Source organism: Cynocephalus volans, chromosome 1 (assembly GCF_027409185.1).
Source record: "Cynocephalus volans isolate mCynVol1 chromosome 1, mCynVol1.pri, whole genome shotgun sequence".
Lineage (NCBI taxonomy): Eukaryota > Metazoa > Chordata > Mammalia > Dermoptera > Cynocephalidae > Cynocephalus > Cynocephalus volans.
Window position 1 is genome coordinate 198,033,722 of NC_084460.1, and position 26,558 is coordinate 198,060,279.

At 39.9% G+C, this 26,558-nt stretch overlaps 1 protein-coding gene across 1 annotated transcript in view; it reads right to left on the minus strand.

Annotated features, from left to right (window-relative positions):
• Nucleotides 1-26,558, minus strand: part of CFAP221 (cilia and flagella associated protein 221) — a 104,017-nt gene that overhangs the window by 16,066 nt on the left and 61,393 nt on the right. The window contains exons 7-18 of the mRNA XM_063078975.1: nt 25,469-25,628; nt 22,680-22,800; nt 22,484-22,595; nt 22,185-22,293; nt 20,331-20,418; nt 17,331-17,420; nt 15,479-15,577; nt 12,379-12,481; nt 10,700-10,833; nt 8,602-8,682; nt 7,858-7,965; nt 7,632-7,766 (exon numbers count right to left, since the gene is read on the minus strand). Of these exons, the coding sequence (XP_062935045.1) occupies nt 7,632-7,766; nt 7,858-7,965; nt 8,602-8,682; nt 10,700-10,833; nt 12,379-12,481; nt 15,479-15,577; nt 17,331-17,420; nt 20,331-20,418; nt 22,185-22,293; nt 22,484-22,595; nt 22,680-22,800; nt 25,469-25,628 (1,340 nt within the window). The remainder of the gene's footprint in view (nt 1-7,631; nt 7,767-7,857; nt 7,966-8,601; nt 8,683-10,699; nt 10,834-12,378; nt 12,482-15,478; nt 15,578-17,330; nt 17,421-20,330; nt 20,419-22,184; nt 22,294-22,483; nt 22,596-22,679; nt 22,801-25,468; nt 25,629-26,558) is intronic.

Consider the following 26,558-nt stretch of genomic DNA (forward strand, 5'->3'; position numbering starts at 1 on the left):
GTAGGAGAGGCGCCAGCGAATGTTCTCTATGGCTCCCGCTTGCACTAACACTGTGATTTCATGTCAGCTCATCTAGGAAAGAGAAGCAGGAGAGCAGAGGTGTCTTCAAGTTGGCAGTATTTTAAAATGTCACAGTCATCCATAAATGTCACTTTTCTGGTTTAAGAGCTTCCCTACATACCATGTGGATTTACTAAACTCACATGGAAACAAGTATAATTGAAACCACAGCTTAAAAATGCCTTAAAGTATTTGTTTCTAACTTTGATGAATTAGGGGGGAATTATTAAATAAGTAACCTGGTTTTAAAAAGCGAATAAGTTTCTGGTTTTGAAAATAAAAAATAGCTTCTTAAAAACTACTTTAAAGAAAAGACAAAGAAGAGGGTGACATTTGAGATATTAGGAAATGTCAACATTTAACATTGCTTGGTAATATTTTTAATTCATAAAGTCTCCATTTGGGTGTAGTATATGGTTTTAAGGAAGATCCTATTTTTTACTAATTTTACAGCACAACAATTTCCAGGCACAGAGTGATTATGTCAAAATACTAAGACATAGAGCCTTTTAATGTTCTTTCCAGGGCTTGCAGAATAAAAGCTCTACTCTTGTCCCGATCAATAACGTAGCTATTCCCCTCTCACAGTCGTTTAATCTCAGACATTTAGGAACAAATAAACTGAAATTTTGTTCTTTTTGTTTGTTTGCATGAGTTTTTTAACAATTAAAAAAACCAACTCCACTTGGCTTATGCTAATCTCACTGGCAAGAAACAAATGTCCCCTCATAACATAAATGACATGCAGCTGGACTGGGGAGGCATCCAGGCATCCAGATGCAAGGGTGGGATGTTGGTGAGTCAAGAACTCTGGGAAAACTGGACATTCACGTGTAGAAGAATGAAACTAGACCCGTACCTCTCACCATATACCAAAATCAACTCAAAATGGATTAAAGACTTAGATATAAGATTCAAGACTTTAAAGCTTTTTGAAGAAAATGTAGGGGAAACACTCCAGGATGTAGGGCTGGGCAAAGACTTTCTGAATAAGACCCCCAAAATACAGACAACAAATGATAAAATAAACAAATGAGATTATATCAAACAGAAAAAGCTTATGCACAGCAAAAGAAACAGTCAACAGAGTGAAAAGACAACCTAAGAATGGGAGAAAATATTTGCAAACTATAAGTCCAACAAGGGATTAATATCCAGAATATACAAGGAATTCAAATAACTTTATAGTAAAAAACCCCAAAGAATACTATTAAAAATGGGCAAAGGAGTTGAATAGACATCTCTCAAAGGAGGACATATGCATGGCCAACAGGTATATGAAAAAATGCTCAACATCATTAATCATCAGGGAAATGCAAATCAAAACCACTCTGAGATACCATCTCATCCCAGTTAACCTGGCTATTATCAAAAAGACTGAGAATAACAAATGCTGACAAGGATGTGGAGAAAGGGGAAAACTTCTGCACTGTTGGTGGGACTATAAATTAGTGCAGCCATTATGGAGAACAGTATGGAGGTTCCTTAAACAACTACAGATAGAACTACCATATGATCCAGCAATCCTACTACTGGGTATATATCCAAAGGAATGGAAATCATCACGTCAAAGGGAAACCTGCACTCCCATGCTCATCACAGCTCTATTTACAATAGCCAGCCTATGGAACCAAACTAAATTTCCATCGTTGGATGACTGGATAAGGAAAATGTGGTATATATATACCACGGAATACTACTCAGCCATAAAGAAGAACGAAATTCTGCCATTTGCAGCAACATAGATGAGCCTGGAGAAAATCATGTGCAGAAAGAGAAATACTGCATGTCCTCACTCACAAGTGGGAGTTGAATTAACAAACAAAGAAAGAAGGAGAGAAAGAAAGAAACAACAATCACAATAATACATTGAACTTTTAGAAGGAGAGAACAGAACTGTGGTTACTAGAAGTGGGAAGGGGGAGGAGAAATGGAGGAGGATTAATGAGAAATTAATGAGAAATTGGTTAATGGACACAGAGAATCATTACGTAATGTAATGATGAATAAGCTGACTATCCTGATTTGACCAGCACATATTGTACACAACTATTGGTAGTCAACTTTGTACCCCACAAATATGTATAATCAATTATGCTTCAGTAAAAAAGTAAAATAATAATGAAAAAGGAATACTGGAAAGACTGTAAGCTGTTAATGCAGACAGACTGATCTGCAGCTTGGCCCAGGATGAAAGCTTGGGGGGAATGTGGGGAGAGGCTCTTGACTGAACTCATGATGTAAAGGAGGGGGCAGGGCAGGGACGTGGTGATGCCCACTGAGGGAGTCTGCGATGCCCACAGGAGTGGAGAAGCAAGCACACACCTCAGTGAGCACTTGCAGCTGAGGCGAGAGCTAGGTACAAATAGAAGGAGGCAGTGTGATGGGGGATGGGGCTGGCTGCCCCCTATGGGGGTAGTGACGGGGCAAAGGTGCACAACAGTGGGGAAGGGGAAATTACCAGTGAGGCCTCAGGACTGTCTCCTGCTCTAGTTGACTGAGGGCACGTGAAGTTGCTATGTGGCCAGCTCTCTTGGCCTGTCATGGTCCAAATTTAATGAATGTAGTCTTTTTGGAGACTGCAATAGCACTGACTCCAATAGTCGTTGTATTTCAGATCCCCCTGGGTGGCCACTGGTACCAGAGTGAGTGGTCTGAGTGGTCACCCACGATGATTTTAATTTTAATTTTCCTCAGATTAACGTATGCATATGGTAGTGACTCACTCAGGCTGCAAGGATTTGTGATGGAAAGACATGGGCTCCTGTGGTCCCTTCTAGGCTGACATCCCAGAGGCTTATTCTTTCCTTTATTTCTGGGTTTCATGCTTCTGATGGTTACTACCCTAACTCTAAACAATATGCTTACTCTTCTATTTCTTGACTATCAACCTCAGACACTATCTACTGACTCATTACTATGCAAGATAAATATTTTGCTCATGTATACAAATGCCCTTTCCAAACTTTCTTCCAATTTTGAAAATTACATTGTTCTACTTAGAACAATTTATATTGTTCTGCAGTTGGTTACCTTTGTGACTTGAAATGATGCACTTATATCCCTATTTCTTGTTTCATTGTTAGTTGAATATTTCAACTCCTCTTCAGGTGAAACGAGAACATTATCATGCCTACGCTTTCCGGTACCCTTCTTCCTCTCTTCCACAATTTTACTTTGAGGTTACTGAGATTGTTAACATTCTCATTCGGGAACCACAACCAAGACCTTCGTGCTGTGTTTATCAGTTGTCTCTAAAAGTTGGAAACTAGTAAGTAGCATTTACTTTGTCTTAACTGTGTAAATATGTTTCTCCGCCAGGCCAAATAGAGGCTTGGATTATAGTTTTTTGTTTGTTTTGTGAATGTTCAATATTATGACCTGTGGGTCACTGTTTGTTAGAGAACAGTTCTAGCATCAAGGCCAAATGGATTCTATTTTTAAATTTTCCATCAACTCTTATGAACAATATATCATGTACTCTTTTTTGTCTGATTTCTCTTAGCATAATTATTTTGAAAATTATTCATGTTATCCATTAACCTATTGACACTTTTTTCCCTCCATTTTTGGGAACAAGTAAGGCTGCTATGAATATTCTTGCACAGGTCTTCTGCTTCCATTTATCTTGGATTAATACCTAAGAGTGGAAAGTTTGGATCATATGGTAGGTGTATGTTTACTGCTAATTCTGTAACTTTGTAAGAAACTGCCACACTGTTTTCCAAAGTAGTTGTAATATTTTACATTCTCATCAGCAGTCTCTTTAATTTTAGATATTCTAAGAGGTTTCTCACCAAGTTTTTAATCTGCATTTTGTTGATGCATTCTTTTGTGCATCTTTTCATGGGCATATTTGCCATCTGTCTATCTTCTTTGGTGAAGTGTCTGTTCAAATCTTTTGCCCATTTTAAAATTGGGTTGTTTATTTTCTTACTATTTAGTTTTGAGAGTTCTTTTTAAAAATTATTTTTTAAATTTTATTGTGGTAAGAACACTTAACATGATATCTATCCCCTTAACAAACATTTAAATCCATATTTTGTTCGCTATAAATACAATGTTTTATAGCAGATTGCTAGAGCTTATTCATCTTTCTTGACTGAAACTGTATGCCCATTGATTACAACTTCCAATTTCTCCCTCCCCTCAGTTCCTGACAACTACCATCCCATTCTCTGATTCTATGAATCTGACTATTTTAGATACCTCATGCAGTATTTGTCTTTCCGTGACTAGCTTATTTTGCTCAGCATGATGTCCTCAGTGTTCACCTATGTTGTTGCATATTGCAGAATTTCTTTCTTTGTAAAGGCTGCACAGTATTCTACTGTATGAATATTCCACATTTTCTTCACCTATTCATTCTTCATGGACATTTAGGTTGTTTCCACCTTTTGGCCATTGTGTGTAATGCTGCTATGAACATGGTTGTACAAATACCTCTTCATGTTCCTGCTTTCAATTCTTTTGAATAAATACCCAGAAATGGAATTGCTAGATTGTATGATAATTCTATTTTTAATTTTTTGAGGAACAGCCATGTTGTTCCCATAGCAGCTGTACCATTTTACCTTCTCACCAGCAGTGCACAAAGTTTCCAGTTTATCCACATCTTCCTCAACACTTTTTTTTTTTAATAATAGCCTTCTTGATGGGTGTGAGGTGATATCTCACTGTGGTTTTGATTTGTATTTTCCTGATGATTAGTGATGTTGAACATTGAGTCATCTACCTGTTGGGCATTTGTAAGTCTTCTTTGGGGAAATGTCTATTCATGTCTTTAGCCCATTTTTAATTGGGTTATTACTTTTTTTTGTTAATATTGAGTTGTAGAAGTTCCTTATATATTTTGGATTAACTCCTTATCAGATATATGGTTTGCAAATATTTTCTCCTATTCCATAGGTCGCATTTTCATTGTTTTGTTTTTTCCTTTGTGGGTTTTGAGAGTTCTTTACATATTCTGGATACAAGTCCTTTATCAGATATGTGATTTCCATGTATTTTCTTAAGTCTGTGATTTACCTTTTTATTTTCTTAACAGTGTCTTTAAGAAAACAGAAATTCTTAATTTTGACAAAGTCCAATAATTTTTTATCTATTTATGGATTGTGGTTTTGGTGCTGTATCTAAGAAATGCTTGTCTAACCCCAGGTAACAAAGATTTTCTTTTCTAGTTTTCTAGTTTCACGTTTTATATTTAGGCCTAAGATCCATTTTGTGTTAATTTTCATAAATGTTGTGAGGTGCAGATTGAAGTTCTTTTGTTTTTATTTATTTTTATTTTTGGTAAATAGATATCCAAATGTTCTAGCACTATTTGTTTAAAAGAGTATCTTTTCTCTAATGAATTGTCTTTGAACTTCGTTAAAAATCAATTGACTGTGTATAAATGAATATATTTCTGGATTCTCTATTCTGTTTCATTGATCTGTTTGGTTTTTTTTATGCCAATACATGCTGTCTTGATTACTGTAGCTTTATAATAAACTTTAAAGTCAGATAGTGTAAGTCCTTCAACTTTGTTCTTCTTCAGAACTGTTTTGACTATATCTAAATTTTCATATAAATTTTAGAATGAGTCTATCAATTTCTACAAAAGAAAATCCTGCTGGTTTTTGATTTTGATTGTGGATAGTGTTGAATTTTTAGAATGGTTTGGGGAGAACTGATATCTTAAAAATATTAAATCTCTCAATTTACCAACATATTATTTGTCCATTTAATTAGGACTTCTTTGATTTCTCTCAGCAATGCTTTATAATTTTCAGTGTATCAAACTTATACATTTTTGTTAGATTTATCTCTAAATGTTTCATATTTTTTGATGCTATTGTTAAGTGATGTGGCTTTTAAAATTTCAATTTCAGAATGTTTGTGGATAGTTTATAGAAATACAATTGATTTCTGTAAGGGGATCCTGTATCCTTTAATTTTTTTTTTGTCATTGAAATATGTCAAATATATTAAAATTAATTAGTTCATTATGACTGTATCCTTTAATCTTGCTAAATTCACCTATTAGAAGACCTTTTGTAGAGTTTGTTGTATTTTTATATATAATTTTGTTTGTAAATAAAGTCAGTTTTACATCTTCCTTTGGAACATGGATGCCTTTTATTTCCTTTTCTTGTCTAATTGCATTGACTATAATTACAATCTTGAATAGAATTAGTGAGAGCAGACTCTTTGTATTATTCCTGATCTTAGGCAGAAGATATTTAGTCATCTACCATTCAGTTTGATGTTAGCTCCAGGTTTTTAATAGGTGTCCTTTATCAGGTTGAGAAAGTTCCCTTCTACTCCTCACTTGCTGAGAGTATTTATCAAGAATGGATGTCAGATAATATTTCTGTATCTATTGAGATGATCATATTATTATTATTATTTAGTCTGTTAATATGTGAATTACATTGAGTTTTAAATGTTTTAAACTAATCTTGTGTTCCTGGCACAAGCCCCTACTTGCTTACAATACACTGTCTTTTTTTATAATTATGGATTTGATTTGTTAGAATTTTGTTACAAATTTTGCATCTATGCTTGTGAAGGACATTGGTTTGTCCTTTGCTTTTCCTGTAACTGTACGATCCGGCTTTGGTATCAGAGTAATACTGGCTTCTAGAATGAGTTGGGAAATAGTTTCTCCTCCTTCATTTTCTGGAAGAGTTTATGTAGATCTGGTGTTATTTCTTCCTTAAACATTTGGCAGAATTTCCCATTGAAGGTATCTGGGCCTGGAGTTTTCTTTGTGGGAAGGTTTTTATCCTCAAATTCAATCTTTAACAGATATAGAGCTCTCTGGGTTATTTATCTCCCCATGAATAAGATTTCATAGTTTGTGCCTTTACAGGAATTTGTGTTGTGGATTTAGTGTAAATCGTCGAATTTACTGGCATAAAATTTTTCACAACATTAACATTATCTTTTTAACATCTGTAAAATCTTTAGTGATGTCATCTTTCTTATTACTGATACCAGTATTTTGTGTTTTTTACCTTTCTTTCCTGATCAGTAAGGTTATAGGTTTATCCATTTTATTGACCTTCTCAAAAAACCAGTTTTTCTCTATAAAGAACTTCTTATTTTTTCTGCTTCCTTGATTTTTGATCTGATACTTATTTCTTTTCTTGGCTTAGTTTAGGTTTCATGTGCTCTTCTTTTTACAATTTCTTAAGGGGGTAGCTTAGGACATGGGTTTGAGACCTTTCTTCTTTTCTAATGTAGGTGTATAGTGCTATAAATTTCTCACAAATTTATGTTTGTTTACATTTTCATTCAGTTAAAAATACTTTCTAATTTCTCTTTTGATTTCTTCTTTGGCCTGTATGTACATATTATATTTAATTAGAAAAGATGATTAGCCTTGTCATAAAAATAAATGCTGTAACTGTTAAAAGACAGAAACATTGATATTTTCCAAACAATGCTGGCAAGCATTTTCAAAGGTGAGATATTGTTTAATGCTAGAAATTCCAAAGATAAAAAATATTCCCAATTAATACTTCTGTTTTCTTATAGAGTAATTGAAATAAAGGAACATAGAACACAAGCCAATTGTCACTTACAAAAATATAAAGGGGATCATAGTCTGGAGACACGGCTAAGGCCTCAGGTGGCTTCATGCTCAAGACTGAGGTCTTTCCAGAGAGCCGAGGTCTGGAGTCCTGTTTCGGGAGGGCTATGATGGTGGTGACCTCATCCTGTGTGAGGACCAAGAGCAGCATGTTAGTTTTGATGCCAGGACAAGAGGGGGAGGGGGAGAGTGATTCTGGAAGGTTGGGGACATAGTACCTCTGCTCCTTGCTTCAGGGCTCGAGCAAGTTTTTGAGGTCTGTAACTTGTCGAAGCCTTGTGGACAGAGAACGGCTGATACCTCTTAATTTTGTACAGTTGAGGAACCTGAGGGTGAAAGAAGACAACTGATTGAATAGCATTAAAAACCCATTAACATTTGGTGGAATCTACTTTTCAACAATAGCATTTCTGAGCTACCTCATGGTAGAAGTAAAACAAGCACCATGTCATAGCCACCAGACTGTGGCAATTGTTAGTCTGGACAAGCCCTGGACAGACTTTAGTGCAAGTCCTCAGCCCTGTTGTGAATTTCAGCACATGAGGGTTCATTATTACTCTCCCGTACCATTTGGCTTAGATGTAGAAATATACCAAACAATGGCTTGTCAATTTAAGATTTTTATATTTTCAAAAACAGAAGAGGTCATATACCTGAAGAAAGGCTGACTAATTTTTTGTTCACCTCACCTTATGTTTTTTCTTGAAGTTTCTAATATATCAGTTCAGATAGCTTCATGTATGCATAATATATCATGTGTCTTGGCTTCCATAAGCCACAGTAAGAAAAAAGAATCTGTTGTACCTCCCACATACCATAAAATAACAGCAGAAAAATATACACAGTATGCTGCAAAGTATAATCTATAATAGAACAAAACTAACAAAATAATGCGATTCAAATTCAAGAATATTTTACTCACTTCGTGAGAAACTCAATAAATACTATGTGACAGGTCTGACCTGCAAATTGAAGAAGGAAAAACTCTGCTTGATTTGAACTTCTGAAGGCTTAATTGGGACCAGTCCAAGGCCATCAGGAGCCTAAAATGTGAAAATAAAAAAATAATGGACAGATGATTAATCAACACTGAGCAACAGTGGCTACTATTTCCATTACAGTTTGAAACATGATGTGAACAGTTCTACTCTCAGAGCGGTCCTTCCTGTGACCACGGGTGCTGTTATCTGTGGGGCCCGGAGGCAGCCCTGGCCATCCCCTCCTCTATGTGTCTTAGTGTATGTGATGGCTTCTTTCTTATTTTCTGCTGTCAGGGACATGGCAATGTGTCACCCAGAATCCCCTTCAGGCTTGCAGGACTTAGTCCCCCAGCTTCTAGGAGCCCTGTTGATAGAAACAACTCTTGGGCTCAACCCACTTCAGGAGTTGCCTTGGCTGAAGGGAGCGGCCTCACTCAAGGTCACACGCCTCACTCAATGTCACGTGTCCCTCCCGGGCAGCTCGTCTCCAGTGACAGGCTGAAGCCAATGTACAAGTGCTGGGTCCTCTCACCCTGTGCCACCTTCAGAGCTCCTCGTGGGCTCAGCTGTGGACTTTGTTGAGGTGGATGGCAGTTATACTTCTTTCTCTGTCCAATACTGCCCCCTCTGCCTGCCATCCACAGGTGCTAATCCCCCAAGCGCTACCTAATAAACTTCCTGCATGCCAATCTGCCTCAGACACCCAAAGAACCTGGAACGGTGCCTGGCATATGATGGATACTCAATAAATACCATACTTCACCTAATCTAATACACCATCATTAGACTGATATAATGGAATGTTAATATGCCATCAATTATAAGAAAATTTCTAACTTCAAAGATGCTAAATGTAAAAAACAGTGCATCTTAGAACTGATGAAATACAGTATTTCTGGAATAAATTAATAAACTCTTTTTTACAGACAAGAGTGCTGAGCAATTCATTTTTTATCAACGCTGAACAGCAGAAAAGTCTTAGCAGCACTAACAAGAATACCACATGAAATATGAGAGCTTTGAACTGTTCAAAAATAATAAGGTGAGCTCCACAGCACAGTGATGATCTCTTTTCACCCATCACCTTGTTACTTCATTAATTGTCAGAGTATTATTGCTTAAAAGTGACAGATTCATTATTTCCTAGGAGCTAGATATTCTGATCTTTTAAATCATTTAATTATCAGAGCAGAAAACATATGAAATTTCTAAATTCAGTCCTGTAATTCTTGAGCAGATTAAACTATAATGCTTAACAAATATTTAGGTGCATATACATTTACAATATCAACTTAAGGACACATTTTATTACTAACCGTGTGAACTTGAGCAATATTTTATTACTGGCTACAGAACCTTGTGCCCCAGTGTCCTCATATATAAAAGGATAAACCTATCACGTAGATTTGTAGAAAATAAAAGGAGGCAACCCAACTGAAGCGCTTAAGACACTGCTTGACTTATGGTAAGTGCACTGCAAGGGTTAACTATGATTTTTATTATAATGCATCATTGTATCCATAAGGGAAGAAAGATGAGCTGTCACACCTCCTGCCACCCTGAGAGAGAAAAGGAGAGAGAGAGAGAGAGGGAGAGAGAATGAGAGGTGGACCTGTGAGCTTGAGGGTTAGATCGTCAGATTCTGGGGCCACATTCCCTCCTCACTTGGTTGGGCCCAGGCCCTTCTCTGGTCTCACCATTTGCCCAGGTAGCAAAAGGGCTCAGCTGAGCAGAGCCTACCTCCCGGGCCAGGTGGGGCCATCTTGGTTTCTCTGGGCCTTTCTGCTTTCAGGCCCAGTTCCAGAACAGTAGGGCAGGGCTCAGTGCTCATGCTGGGTTGCAGGCTGGGAAGGACCCCGCCCCAGCCACCAGGGAGCTCTGTGCAGGTGTATCAGGTACAAAGCTGACAGCAGTAGATGATCCCTGGTTTCCCACTGGTCACAATTCCCTGGGCACAGGTCTCCCTTGGGAGCCTCTCAGGGGAGGTGAAAGGACTGAGGCTAAGGCAGAGCTTTTCCAGCAATCTGCCAAAACCCATCTGATCATGCCGGCCCCCGCCCCACAGCATGACAGCACCCACCAACTCGTTGGAGTCCTGAGGAGGACTGTAGGACGGGAAGGCGAAGGGCAGCACTTCCTTGGGTGACACAGAGAAGCGGACAGAATAATCATCCTGACTGATCCGTGGCTGAAGGTATTTGGAGAGATTCTTGTCTGTGGGTGAAAAACAAAACAGTGCTTTTAAGGGGTTCTTAAAGTGTTTTTATGCAAAACCACTGTCTCTAGTTGCATATATGCCATGCACCAATTAGTGGGTGTTTGTCACATTCCACTTCAAAAAGAATATTGCGTGTGTGTGTATACAGATATAAATATATATTTCCATTTTTAGTTTCCCCTTTGTTCTTTACCTCAACCCCTCCTTCAGTTTTTAAAAATTTTATTTTTACTTCCCCAAAACTATAATTCCTAATTAAAATATCTCTGATGAATTCAGCAAAGAAAATGTTTACATTAATGAAGTACATGAAGACGTTTTACAGATATCCACACAAAATTCACAGGTAAGTTTCACAATTTTTTTTGTTAAAAAAAAAGAACTCCTTTATTAGAGACTTCAACATCACAAATAAAAATAACACAGGAGGAAAAAAGGAGTAATTAAAATGCTATAAGATGTTTTGAAAGACAAAAATGCACATGGATCTTGGTGGAGAGGCAGAGGGGGCATGGCTGCTGCTCAGGGAGGCTGGGGAGGCCGGGCCAACTCAGGGGCTTAGGCCAGGGAGAGTCAGGGCCTGTCCGTGGACTGCACAGGAGCTATAGATTGGAAACACATATATTGGGAGAAGATGGTGATATATGGCTTTTCGGCTCCCCAAAGCTACTGAGAGGGGCCCTCCAACAGCCCCAGCCAACCTGGGGATCAGAGGATTAAAATTTCTTTAAATAGCAAAGACAATATGAAATAAAAAAAGGTTTATGTGCAAATGCTAGGTTGAGAAAACACCATTTTCGGCCAGTCAATTCACTGGTATGAATGACAACTATTTCCGTCTCTCTGGTGAGGGCACAAAACAGGAGGTGGAGCCATGGGCAAACTTCAGAGACCTTATGACGTGGTCTGGGTCAGTTGACCTTGTTTATTATCAACTGGGCAGGTATTTTGGCTGGATCTGGCATGGAGATCTGATTTACGTCATGTGACAGGTTGGGTAATGGCACCCAAAGCTGTCCACATCCTATTCCTCGGAACCTGTGATATGTTACCTTATAATAACTGGGACTTAGCAGATGTGATTAAGTTAAGGACCTTGAGATGGGGAGATTATTCTGGGTTATTCAGGTGGGCCTGCTGTAATCACAGGGTCGTTATGAAAGAAAGACAGGAGGGTGAGAGTCAGAAAAGGAGATGTGACAACTGAAGCAGCAGGTGAGAGAAGTGAGCAAGGGGCCACTAGCCAAAACATACAGACGAGCTCCAGAAGCAGGGAAAGGCAAGGAAATAGGTTCTCCCCTGAAGCCTAGAAGAAGCCAGCCCTGCCAACATCTTGATTTTAGACTTCTGACTTCCCGAACTGTGAAATAATAAATTTGTGTTGTTTTAAGTCATTAAGTTTGTAGTGATTTGTTACAGCAGCAATAGGAAACTAAGACATGCGATTTATGAAAATATTTTATTTCTACACAACTAACTTCATCATAAAGAAACCTCATGTTAGAGGAATGATCAGTGTGTGTGTCACAGCGAGACTCTACCTTGTGCTGATGGTTTCACGTGGCTCAGCTTTCTCATCACACTCTTCCTGTCCATTTCACGAACAGCATTCAACATATTGAGTAATCGTCGCTGAACCATGATCTGGAATTGGAAAGAATTATTAATGGATATATGCTCATTTTGGTATTCAACCAAATTCACTTTCCCAAACCACAACTGAGGGCTGAGGCCACCCATCTAAGTCAAAGTTCATAGGGAGAGGGGATGCTGTCCTGGACAGGGGCCACAGGGACTTCAAGGTCTAGGCCATGTTGACTGGCCTGAATACATAAAAAGACCAAGTTGTCATCTGGCCTGGTCCCACCCAATTTATGAGCCCCAATCTTCTCATATTTCCAGAGTGGAAAGAGTGACTAGTTCTACTTTCTTTCTTCTGTATATATCTGAATAGTGGTGCTACCGCTGTGCTATTTTCAGAGTTGAAGGACAAACTACAAGAGTGACTCTGTGGCCACAGGGCTATGGATTATGGGCATTGCTAACTGCTCACCTCTGAGCTTTGCATTCAGAACTGATGCTACCGCAGGTGAGGGCCACCTGTGCCCAGAGTTGCGGCCAAAGGGATCGTTCATTCCATGATTCACACTCCTTTCCATTCTGCAAAGGACTCTTTCATTTAACAAATAGTGTGAAGTGGCTACTCTGTACCCAGTTCTGTGCAAGACACTGGAGACACAGTGGGGAGCAAACAAATGTCCTGCCTGCACGCAGCTGACGTTCCGAATGTGTGTGTGGGGTGTGCGTGCATGTGTGTTGGGGGGGATGGCAATAAACTCGTAAATAAACACGATAAATACGATGGAGGAAATAAGAGGGCAAATGCACAAAGGTGTGACTGAAGGGGCTGGAAATGGGCAGGGGTCTGCTCACTTATGCAAGGATAATGAGGGAAGGCCTCTCTGCAGAGGGGTGGTTTTATCTGAGACTTGAATGATGGGAGGACAACAATGGGAAGATCTTGAGAAGAGGGTTCTGAGCAGAAGAACCAGCCAGAGCAAAGATCCTGATGCAGGAAAAAATATGCATTTAAGGGACAGAGAGAAATCCAGTGAGGTCTTGCAGCCTTGATAACAATCATGCATTTTATTCTAGTTGCCATGGGAAGCCTTTGGAGGGTTTTAGCCGGCAGAAGGTACTGTCATCTTTAAGCTTTGCGAATACTACTCTGGCTGCTGTGTGGGGCCAGAAGCAGGGAGACCTGTGGCAGTGGTCCAGACCAGAGATGCTGGGGGCCTGGTGGGTGTCTGTAGCTGGGAGATGGCAAGTCAATAGGCTGGGGACATACTGGCACCTAGAACTGACAGTGCTTGCTGTGGCATGCGAAGAAGAGACAGAGTAAACACTCAGAACAATGCACAAAGCTACTGGCCACACTCTTCAGGCTGTGGGGCTCACTGCAGAGGGCTACAGGGGTCACACTAGTGGTAAGCCAGCCTGGCCAGTCTTGCTGCCGTTTGCCCATTGTCAATGCTGTGCCTTCCCCCTTGGAGCATGGCTTTGTGCCGCCTCTCTTCGCCACTTTCTTCTCTGCGCTGAGCATCTTGTGGCAGCCCCTGTTCTGCATATATAAAGAGACCACCCAGGCAAAGCCTTGCTGGGGACATCGGTTCTACAGGGCCTCGGAGGTTGGTGAGCTGGTCGCCGAGGCAGCAAGCTCTGCCTCTCTCCACCGGGACTGTCATCAGTCTGGGCTAAGAGGACTGCCTGAAAGACAACCTGGAGCATAAACTCTGGAGTCCCTTATACCTTCCCAACAACCCTGCGAGACAGGCCTTATCATTACTGTCGGTGTCCAGATGAGGAAACTAAAGCACAGAGGATATGTAACCTGTCTGAGATCAGAAAGCTCCTGAGAAGCAGCACGAGAATTAAGCACAGGCAGTCTGGCTCCAGTGCCCAGGTCTTAACCACTGCTCTCCCCTGCTTGAGTGTGGCTTGACCCTCAGGAAAGCCACACAAGTGGCAGGGACGAGAGATCTACAGGCAGCATAAGACACAAGAGGCACCGAGGAGCTCCCGAAGTGCTAAAGTTCCAAGGACTGTTTCTTAGAGAAAAGGTGGACTTGAGGTGGCCCATAGGACAGGTGTGGACCCATGGGTTGGAGACGGACAGGCACTGTAGTTGAAGGTGAGGAGCAGAAGCACAGGCTTGCAGAGGGGCGAGCATGGTGGGTTTGGAAGATGAGGACTGCTACAAAACAGAGAACAGGGGGCAGCTGGAGGGGTGTGGCCAGACCAGGGGACCTTATACCCTTTATTGGCATGAGAGGTTCAGATGTCTTCATTTTATCCTGATAACAGGAATCCACTGGAGGCTAGAAATGTGCTCAGTGGAGATGGTGCCTTTGAAGGGGAAGCCATAAGCCTAATGTCAGAGACAAGATCCCACAGGAATTCACAGTTGCTTTCTTTAGAAATAACTGATCAAAATCCCATTGTTCTAGAGTTATCCTATGACCCAGCGATCCCACTTCTAGGTATATACACACAAGGGAATTGAAAATATACGTCCACAAATTTGTGCACAAATGTTCGTAGCAGCATTACTCATAATAGACAAAAGTTAGAAGCCACACAAACGCCCATGCACTGAGGAGTGGATCAACAAAATGTGGTCTGTCCCAACAATGGAACATTATTCAGTAAAGGAAGGAACAAAGAATTGATGCATGCTACAACATCGATAAATCTTAAAAATGTTAAATGATAGAAGCCAGTTGCAAATGGCCATATATTGTATGATTCCATTTATATGAAATGTCCAGAACAGGCAAATGCAGAGAGAGCAAGTCAATTAGTCACTACCAGGGGCTGAGAGAAGGAGGGAGTGGGCAGTGACTGCTCATGAGCACTGAATTTCTTTTTGAGGTAATAAAAATGTCCTAAAATTAGATAGTGGTGATGGCTGCCCAACTCTGTAAATATACTAAAAAATACTGAATTGCACACTTTACAAACGTGAATTTTATGGTATGTAAACTGTATCTCAATAAGGATGTTATTTTAAAAGGCTGTTGTTCGATTTCCTTGTGCTGATGACGAAACAAATCAAAATTTCAATCTGCTTTTGAGACGTACCTTGCGTGCTGCTTGTTGAAACCGTCTTTGTGCCCTGAACCTGTTGACCCAAGTATTATTAACCAGTGGATCAAAACTAGGATGAAATTCCTTGATTGTCTGTGAATATAAAATATAGGCATATCTTACCTTTAAATTTTAACTCCTGGCATAAACATTTGATTAAAGTGTTTTAGTGTTTTAAGTTATTATTTATCTGTTCCACCACTTAGTGAGCATTTATTAAGCACTTTTAGTGGACATAACATTATAGGGAATACTTCTTGATTTGGGGGCCAAAAGTGGAGGACAAAATTTGGGTTTTAAGAAATTCATAGTCTAGTAGGGAAGCTCAAGGAAACACACATGACCCCGAGGAGGGAGAATAAAGTGCACACAGAGATCAAGCCCATGTGGTGGGCACCAGCCCCGCATCCTGAATTGAGAGGAGTGGACCGTGCAGTCCCGTCTGGGAAGGAGGACTGCTTTGCTTGGCCCTGTGCACGCAGCACCAACACTGTACCTGCACATCCCGGGCACTCGCGTGCACAGGTCAGTAAATGAATGAGGAGGAAAGGGTGCTTGAGGTAGGGAGAGGCCAGCCAGAGCCTCAGACACTGTAGGTTCTTCAATAGAGAAACTACTTGAAGAAAAAAGGCATCAGAAATGAATCTGTCCCACATTGGCATATGCAGTGGGCTGCGGAGGAGAGGGGTGGCAGGACAGGTATATGAACAAAAAGCCTGTTGGATTAATTGAGCGTGAGACCCAAAGTCTGGACTCGGGTGTGGCCTTGCAAAAGAGCTATTGGCAAGACATTGTAGCCTGATTGAATGTGGGATGGAGGGGAAAGAAAAGAGGTTAAAAATAATTCAGAGATAGCCAGCCCAGCAAAGAAAAGTGAGAATGATGGAGATGGGGAGATTAGGAAGAATTTTTTCATTGTTAAAATTAAAAGTTGGAGTTTTAACCAGAAACTATCACATGACAGAGGATATTCCAGTGGAGGGGCTACTGTCCCCATTTTACATTTGAAGACACTAAGGTACCATAAGAGGCTTTTCCCAGGTCCCATATCTATCACAGAGCGGGAACCAGAACTCTGGCTCCAACTTCTGGGCTTGTATCCTTACCACCAAGGGAAGGGGGGCAATGAATGGAGGCCCCGGGATCCACCTTGAGGACCTGCAGACAGGGGCTCAGAGAGCAAAGGAAACCAAAAGGAGACTGCTGTAGATTGGATGCCCCCCAACCTCACTGAAGCTTAAATCCCTCAGATGTAACTGTTGAGGGTGGGAAATCCTATTATGGTAATTGAAGAGTTGATTGGACTGTAGGATCATGCCATAGTGAATGGATTAATAATGGTGGTCAGGGGCTTGGTTCCAAGGGCTTTAAAGAAGAGCACATGAGAGGTTAGTCTCTCTCTGCTCCACCATTTTCTGCCTTGTGAGACCCCTGGGTCACACCTGCCACCACTAAGACCCTCACCAGATGTGTTCCCTGGACTTTGGACTCCCCAGCCTCCCAAACCGTAAGCAATAAATTTTGTTTTCTTATAAATTACCCAGTTCCAGGTATTTTGTTATAAGTAACAGAAATAGACTAATATAGAGACCAAGAAACAGGAAGTAGAGGGGTAGAGAGGAGGGGCCAAAGTACATGATGCTTTTAATTTCAAAAGAAACATTAATTACAAGTTTTGATGCTTTACTTGCGAAATCATAGTAAAAAACACTGAAAATGTAAGCATATTAAAAATTATTAAATATTTTTTGGTAAAGGGATTTCTAAAAAATTTTTCATCATTTTTAAAAATAAGCATTTAAAGGGCTGCCAATAATTAGATTCCAAACGAAGGTAAGTTACCTACCTCTTGTAGATTGCGAATGACCCGTTTGTTGCTAACTTCTGTCTTGAGTCGCTGAAATTCTTCATCCAAAATAGGATCTCCTCTATCTAGCTGGGTTTTTTAATTATCAAAATAATGAAAGCTAAATACAAAAGCATAAAACTTTATTTCTCCCTACAGCTGGTAGAAACCCATTAAGCAACTTGTCAAAGCCACCCATGGAGTTCCCATTGGGGGTGGTGGAGACACAGTAGGTTAAAATGCTCATTATAATTACACTTACTGTTTTAAACACAGGGAGATTTTATAGAAGCACAGACCCAATAACTTTTTATAATTAGAGGGTAGTGACTCCGGAAAATATTTCCAAAGCACTTAAAATCCACAGAAACGATTTTAGGAAACGTGTAACTATGGGAGTATATAGATTTCAATGGAAAGAAATGTAGTGTCCCAGTGAAGTTTTAAGCTCCTCAGAGCTGATTATCCAAGTGTCAGGTTTTAATGAAGGAAAGCACATGATGATTCCTCTCTTTTCTGGGTGATGGAGGATGACGGATCTTTTGCGGCTGGAAAGTGACCTGCCCTTTCCCTGGAGCAAGTGTCCCCAGCTTGCTCTCTTTCCCCCACCTGCCTGCTTCCCTGATGGATTCCCAGGAGCCACCATGGCTCCAGGGTAAGCTGGCTGGGCTTGGATCATTGTCTATACACGCTTGACCCCATGGAAAAGGGACTGTGCACTCTGCAGATTGTGTCAGTTTTTGCTTATCTGTGGATTCTATTGATTTGCCACGTAACTTTGCAAAGTAGCTTAGCTCTTAAGTATGCTGTTCACAATCACTTTTAAAGACTTAATTGGAAGAAATCTATTCTGATCATTACATTAATACACTATATAAGAGAGGTGTGTTACTGTCACCAGGGTGGTGAGCTGTGTAGCTCTGATTAGCAAGTATCAGGAAGTTGAGTTTGAGATTGTGAACCTTAAGCTCAAAGTACGGATTTTGTGAGGAGAGACCAAGACCCCCCCCCCCAATAATAGTAAAATAAAATAGACAATTTAAAGAAGGGATTGGCCAATAGGTCGTTAGCTAGAATAAAGAGAAGGGAGATTTCTTATATCTTTATTAAGACTCTACTTATTTATGATGGACAGCTCAGTATTTAATATTATTGATCATCTTCCTTGAGTAAAAGCTCATCATCCTTGAGGGCTTGTGTCATCCAGCTGTGATGCTGACTCCTTTCTGCCCCCCAATCTCTCTTTTTCTCAGCTTTCTGACATACACCTTGTGTCTCCAGGTGTTCCTAGCCACTGAGTCACCTGCCGGGACTCAGCTGTCAGATGAAGTCCCCTGGACACACAGAATAGGATCCCTGCACCACTAGGTCTCCAATACACCGGGGCCTCGGGGTCGCCTGCCCATCCTTGTCCTTGTCCTGGTGAGCGACGCGAAGGCTGTGACTGCTCCTTCCCTTTCAATGCTGGCAGCAGTTGCAGCCTTAACACTCACGCTGACCTGGTTATGCTACATCTGTGTCAACATCATCGTTTATACAGTTAGAAAACAGCATTCCACTGTGGGCTTGACAAAAAATACTCGATATTTTGTTTTTAAAAGATCATGCAAAGAATCTGAACAACACACCAAATTAAATTTAAGTGCTAACCTAATATGTGCCTTTCCTAAATGAGATTTGCCAATAAAATGATTTTACATTCTTTTGTTTGTCTTACAAAAAAATATAGAAAAGTGAGATAAGTTCATTTAAATATCTGGTTTGGACTCCAAATCTAGAAAGAAAAATGTATTCTCTATAAGAAACATATTTATATCTGAGAAGATACATGTTTTTCTACCCACTGCTGCCAAGTTAGTTTACCTGAAGCTCACATTCCCAAGCTTAAATATCTGTGTTATGGGCTAAATAAATAGTGTCCCGCCCCTTCCAAATTTATATGCTGAAGCCCTAACCCCCAGTACCTCAGCATATGACTATTTGGAGACAGGGTCGTTGAAGAGGTGACTAAGTCAAAATGAGGTCATTAGAATGGGTCTTAATCCAATGTGGCAGGTGTCCTCACAAGAGGAGGAGATTAGGACACAGACACACACAGAAGGAGGACAATGTCAAGACACAGGGAAAAGACAGCTGTCTTACAAGCCAAGGAGAGACGCCTGGCACAGATCCTTTTCAGGAGGAACCAACCTTGCTGACAGTTTGGTCTTGGACCTCCAGCCTTCAGAACTGTGAGGAAATAAATTCCTTTTGCTTAAGCCCTACAGTGTGTGGTAACTGTCATGGCAGCCTCAGCAAACAAATACAACATGTGCTGATTCTGTAAGTCCTGCCAATGAAATCCGAACCTCTCAGTCATGGAGTCCCAGCCACGTCCTATCCCCTCTGGCCCATGTGTGTCCTGTGCTTCAGCCACTGCGGGTTGCCCCCAGTGCTCTCTGCACCTGCCCTGCACGTAAAACCATCCTCCAAGCCATGGGTGTTGCACAGACTCACATTCCTGCTCCTGAGCCCACAGCCGCTGCCCAGTTTCCCTCTCTCTGCTCAGCCCTTTGAATGTCTCTTGACTTGGGACTTTCACTGCATCTGGCTCTGGCGTGGCTCCAGGTCACGTGTCTGGGTCTCTCTTGTCTTCATGCTGTGTAGATCATGGGATACGTGCACCCCACTCCCAGAATTCTGCCTGCATTTGAGCCATTCCCTCCATCTGAATGCCTCTGTCCTCTTTGCTACTTTTCAAAATTATGCTGTGTTTTCTAGGAAGCTTTCCAGGTAGATGAGTTCTCTCCTCTCTGGCTTCTGAATCCCCAGAATGCTTAGCGTAGGTCTCTGTAACATTTATAACCAACCTTGATTTATGGTTAACAATTTACTTGTCATCAACCTCCTCTCTCCCAACTTAACTATACATTTTCCTTCACTTGGTATGGCATTTTGCATATTGTAGGAGTTAAAAATATTTAGTGAAACAGATGGTATAAAATTAGCAGTAATTCTGACCTTATATTTGGTGAAGGCTCTTAGCTGCTCCTCAGTAAGCTCTTTCCTCAATTTAAAAGACATATGATCTTTACCAAGGTGCACCTGCCTGGGGAGAAAAGAACTGACTTCCAGAACCCATCAGAGTACCATATTCAACTTCAGGGTATAGAGTCTTCACTATACTCCACAACTGAAGAGGGATGCTGAGATACTGGAGGAGACACCATGGGGGAGAGAAAGTTGTAGAGACTTTAAAATAGTTAATATGGTGAATTTTATCACAATTTAAAAAAATCCTGTATGTAATGTATCCACCATGAAACCCAGCACATGTCCAAAATAAATAGTAGTTATAATTTTAAAAGTGGAGTGGGGCGGGGGGATGTGCCTGGAGAGCTGTTTTAGGCTAAAGGAGACTAAAGAAACTGAAAACTAAGTACAAATTGTATAATCTTTGATTGGATCCTGGATTCCCTTCTCTATAAACAAACAAACAAAACCCTCAGATATAAAGCACATTATTGGGGCAACTGAGTAAATTCGCTTACAGACTGATTATTACAAAATATTATTGCATCAGTGTTCCACTTCTTGGAAGTGATTACGGTAATGCTGGAGAATGTCCTTTGTTCTAGGAGCTACATGCTGAAGTGTATTTGGGTGAAGCCTCCTAATACCTACAATTTACTTTCAAATGGTTCAGGAAAAAAAAAAAAAAGTTATGTGTGGGTGTGTGTGCACACCTGCGTATACAGGGGAAGCACATGGCATACGTTAACAATTAATGAACTTTAGGTCAAGTGCATATGGGTGTTACTTGTAGCATTAAAAAGTTGGGAAAAATATTAAGTGAATACAACATTCAGAATGGAATTTAGGATGTGATTTTAAGTACATTACAAGGAAACATAGAAGGAAGAAAAGACCAGTGGTCACAGTGGTCATTCTTGAGTGGTGACATTACAGTGATTTCTTTCCTTCTTTATACTTAAAAAAAATATATTCTTTTCAGGTTTCTTACAATGACAATGTCTTTATTTTTCATAATAGGAAAAATATTTTTAAAAAATCTTTGGTTCCTCAGAGTATTTCCCATTTAACTGACATTAGACCAAGAATACAGACGTAAGCTGAAGCAGATGGGGTCTCCCAGAAGCAAAGCCCAAACAGGGTATCAGGGTGGTGGACACTTTTGTTGAAAGCTTTTAAGATCAGGGCAGATTCTTAGGTGCTGAGAAAGTGTGGAGGTGGGGCATGGAGTAGGCAGCCTCTCAGTGACATTTTCCAGGGGTCTCTTTTTTAGTTCAACTCAAGAGTTCCTAAAGTTTACTGTAGCTGATCTGTACACATGGATATGCCTGGTATAATCGAGTAAAAAAAATTGTGAAAAATATTCCATTTTGATCATGGAAGCACAAGAATTCTCATAACTGAGTTCTAAAACCTCCCTCAGAACCCCCACCCCACACCCCTGTGCTCCCCACAAGTCCTGTGGGACACACATCCCAGGTCACAGGGGCTTATGGTGGGGTGAGAGGTGATGAGGTGAGATTTGGGGTGCCCGAGCCACCCAGATCTGTCCTGGAGACAGGGCAGTGCTGGCAGCAGGGTGCAGAGGCCCATGTCTCCCACAATTCACTCTGGTTCTGCCACTGTCTGGTCACATTTTGGAAAAAGCATGGTTTAGTCACATTAATTTATTCTTAATAGAAACTTCATTCTGAAAGAGAAGGACCAGTGGAGGAGAAAGAATAATCGAATTCTTCAAAGGGCATAAAAATTTATTTCACTTCATTGTGTCCCATGTATAAAAGGTCATCATCTAAAAACAATCATACTGTCATTTGATACAAATAATTGCTCAATATTTACCACTTAAGGTGATTTTCAATCTCTTCGGAAACGTTCTGTCTGACTTTCTGTTCAAAGAGCGCCTCCTTCATCTGTCTTGTTTTTGAAATTTCAGTGCCTTGGTCCAAAACTGAAGGCAGGAGCAAACAATAATTACACCAGTAATCAAATCAGAATCATTCGCTGAGAGAACAACACATTTCTAATTCCAAAGTATAACAGCAATCTAACTGAGTTTTGTTCCTAAATAATAAATGTCAAAAGCAGTAACACTTTCATATTCTGCCCAGGGGCTGACTTGTGGTGGACCAACTGGTTACCTTCTTTTAATTCTTTAATCTTCAATTTTCCTGGTTCTTGGTTTAAAACTGTCGCCACAGCAAATGGATTTGATAAGTCTACTGGAAATCTTAGGTTCTGGTACTCAATTTCCTGAGAGACGAAATCAGGTGGCAAAATGAATTGCTGTGCTGCTCTGTCATCCCTTCCATCACATTGAGGATAAGCCCACATTACCTTAATCTTTTGAGGCATCGTCTTTGCTGGTAGTTGGTGAAAATTTATATGTGTCATCGCTTTTTCTGGAGGAACGTGTACTTTCTTAGAAAGATTATTTAATCTTTCAAATTCTTCTAATCTATAGTTTAAAATAGATAGTAAATTAGTATATAAGCCAATACCTCAAGTTTCCTACTTTTATGTTCTTTCTGATAATACCATGACTTGCAGTCCATTTTTATATCTAAACTGAAAATAAACCTGTGTGTCCGAACAGTGGTCTACTAACACAAATGCAGCGCCAGTATATGAGAGTATATCACAATGGCCCACCAACGGTTATTTTCCCTTGTATTCTTAAACAACATGATGAGTGGAAAACATGACATGCTGAACATGCTCTCATGGTCTGGCATACTTTATTTCTAGGCTGCTGGTTTTGAACAGCTAAATTTATTACATTTAAAAAATCTTACCTTGATTTATCTATCTTCTTAGCAAGACAATGATTATGCCCAATTGTTTGTAGCAAGATCTCTCAAAAAGAGATTCAGACTAATGTTTGGGATCTTTTCTGTAACTGAAAACTGCCTTTGGACATAGGGAGGTAGAGCCAGTGCAGCTAATAGCCTACAGAAGCTATCTGGGTTGTTTTTGATGAGAAGTAGTAGAACTATGTCATATTCAGAAATGCTATCTATGAAGCATTTCTTGAAGCAAGAACGTGTAAGCACTTGCTTTACAGGATAAACACTTGTTTTCCATGGCTTTACAGAAGTAAGGTAAGAACATGCTAATGTTCATTCATGCTGATGTCGATATGCATTTGCTGAGCACCTACTGTACAGGCCTGGTTGCATTATATGGAACATATGCCAGCAATCTCAAATTCAACGTCCACCTATGTGAGAGCATCCTTGAAGGTCCACGCCATGAAAGAATCTGTTCTTTGGTGAGACACTCATTGACCAACGTGCTCTGATGTACAAGGATGAGATGTTTAGCTAGGGAGTGTGCTCAGAATCCACATCCAAAAAAGCTTCGACATCACCTCTACTGTAAATATTGGGGGAAAAAACCTTCTTGGGGGGTGTTAAAAAACAGTCCCCGAAAGAACCCTAATTGCCAGTGTTAATGATGGAAATAAAGGGGTCTAAGAAAATCATAAAGACTTACACGTGGAATTTGGCAGTGCCCAAATGTAGGACATGAATAAGTCTATCGCACTCCCCATACTGAAACAAAGAAAGCAATCTACGAAAATTACAGAGAACACTACAGTGAGCACAATTTTTTTCCCCTTCATGGTGAAATTTATATGTTGTAGTGCTATTTGCAGTTTGTGGAGACATGCAGGTCTTGAGATATAGTCCTTGAAAACGTCAACAGTGCACTAATTAAGGTATATTAAACTCTAGATAGGTAACCAAAACATAGTATTTTAGAAATAGCATAAGCCTGGCGTCCTTATGATGCTTTTAGCGTATAATGCTCTTGTGTATTTAAGAACACATCTATAGAAGGATATACTAGTAAAGATCCCACTCAAATGATGTCTTTAATAAAGCCATTTGAGTACTGCAGCACATGACATGAAATGACAAACAGCATTTGCTCGCCAGGTTCTGGTTATCTGACACCTGAAAAATTAGCACTGCTTTCTATTTCTATTCAATTCAACTTGTTTATTGCCTGAATGATTTTATTTCTACTATGGTTACTTGAAGATTTGGGTTCAGCAGGCCACACTAATAACACATAGTTGACTTAGGCAGCTTTAAATTTTTAGGAAGAAAAGCATGATATAAATATATAAGAAATCATGGAGTTAGTTCATATTTTGGTATAAGGTTGTTACTCCACTTTTAATATGCTTAATGACGTTAACATGTGATGTTTATCCATGTGTGCAGGGAAGAGGAGGAAAATCAAGATATTCATCAATTTTAAAATAACGTCAGGATATTCAAGGGTTTGGATCCCTGTAGTGGCTAGCAGCCAAATTAAAAAAAAAAAAAAAAATTAGTCCTTATGCTGTGACAACTTTTCCTTTCAACTTTTATAAAATCATGTATATTAGAAAAGAACTTATAATATCAACCAGATACCTTGGGATGTAAAAATACAAGCTCATATTCAAATGGAAATGAAATCCAGAAAAGTTTTGTTGTAAAGTAAAACTTAATAATCCCATTTCATATCTTCACTCTGACTTGCACTCTAATGGTGCTTTAAAAAAAAACTCCTCCCAGAAAAATATCAATATAAATAAAATTGAAAAAAAAAAAAACCCCAAATCTTCTGTGTGGCACATTTCAGTCTCTGCCTTTTGTGAAGTCACTTGTTGTACATGTGTTGCTCTCTTGCGGGTGTAGGCTATTTCCCATGGGGCTTTGCAAAGGACACTGCACACAGCAGGCACTCAATTAATTATGTTAACTGGAAACTTTAAATATAATTATGTTGCTCTGGCCTTATGATCTACATTTTTGAATAGGTAGTAATACATGCACGTGGTCAAAAACTCAAACAGTGCAACAGTAGTGATCGGTGAAAGAAAGCATCCCTTGAAAATCCCTTCTTTTCCCTGAGTCCTTTCTTCCCCTCTTGGCAGAAGCAACTATTGCTACTAGCATAGAGACATTCTATGTATTACTGTTATATTTAAAAGTGTATTTTATGTAGGCTCATCATTTTAAATAAGCTTTTGATGGCATTTTGTTACAAGAAAGAGAATGGAAGAAAGGATGACTTAGACTTTTGGAAAAGTTTTAAGAATAAACAAAAACACTCCAAAGAAGCCGTACTGTAAGGCCACGTTGGGATAGCACGTTCCAGTGAAGACACATTCATATGGCTGAGAGTTGAACTGTGAAATGCACAACTGCATTTTTATCTGTGCGATCCCATACTGAAAGGGTGTGAACTTAACAGTCACATTCATCTTCCCATTAGCTGGAATTATTCCTGAGAGGAAAGAGATGAGAAAATATGATATGCTCTCTTGTGTCTAGCCAAAGAGGCTGACACGTGCACAAATACAGTATTCCCATGATAGACACAAGCATTTGTATTATCTTTATATACTCTTTTCATTAAATACATGTGAACCAACTTTTTCAGGTTTAAATTAATCTTATTTACCAATTACTACATTAATCCTTTATAATCAGTTGATTGTGTCGGCGATATAAATATATACTATCAATATGCTTTAGTGATTCTGACATGAATTCCCAGAACGATCATCTTCACAAGAATTATCAGATGTCAATATTAAGCAACAAGGAAAAGCTAGGAACACACACAAGTTCATGTCCAAATAACTTGGTTTCCTATATTTTTGTGTAATTTGATTCTCTCTGTTCAAATCTTTGGGATGGACTGCTATGCTATGCAAAGTGAAATATTACACTGTGCCTTGCCTTATTCCTCCTTTGTATCTCTGTACCAATGGAGCTTGGAACATAGTAAGTGCTCAACAAATGTAGAAAGAAAATAGAGAAAGGGAGGATTGGTGTACTAGGTGCGATGAGGGCTAATGTTCTCTCTGACTTCCACCGAAGGCTCTTTGGTTTACTTTCTAGATGAGACCCTCTGCCCCTGTGTGCCTGGCCCTTCCACTGACCCTGCAGAGGACTTACTCAGTCCCTCATAAGTGCCTGGCATACCCTCCTTCCTGTCTATCCCCTCCTCTGAATCTGGTACCACTCTGTCCCTTCTCTCTGTGCTCAACCACATGGACCTTCCATTCAGCCATTCAAGTATTTATTGAGCACTTACTGTGTGCCAGGTACTGTTTTGGGAATTCAAGATATAGCAAAAAACAAAACAAAGTCCCAGATCTCACAGAGCGTACATTCTAGTTGGGGACAGAAAAAAAAAAAAGAGAGAAAG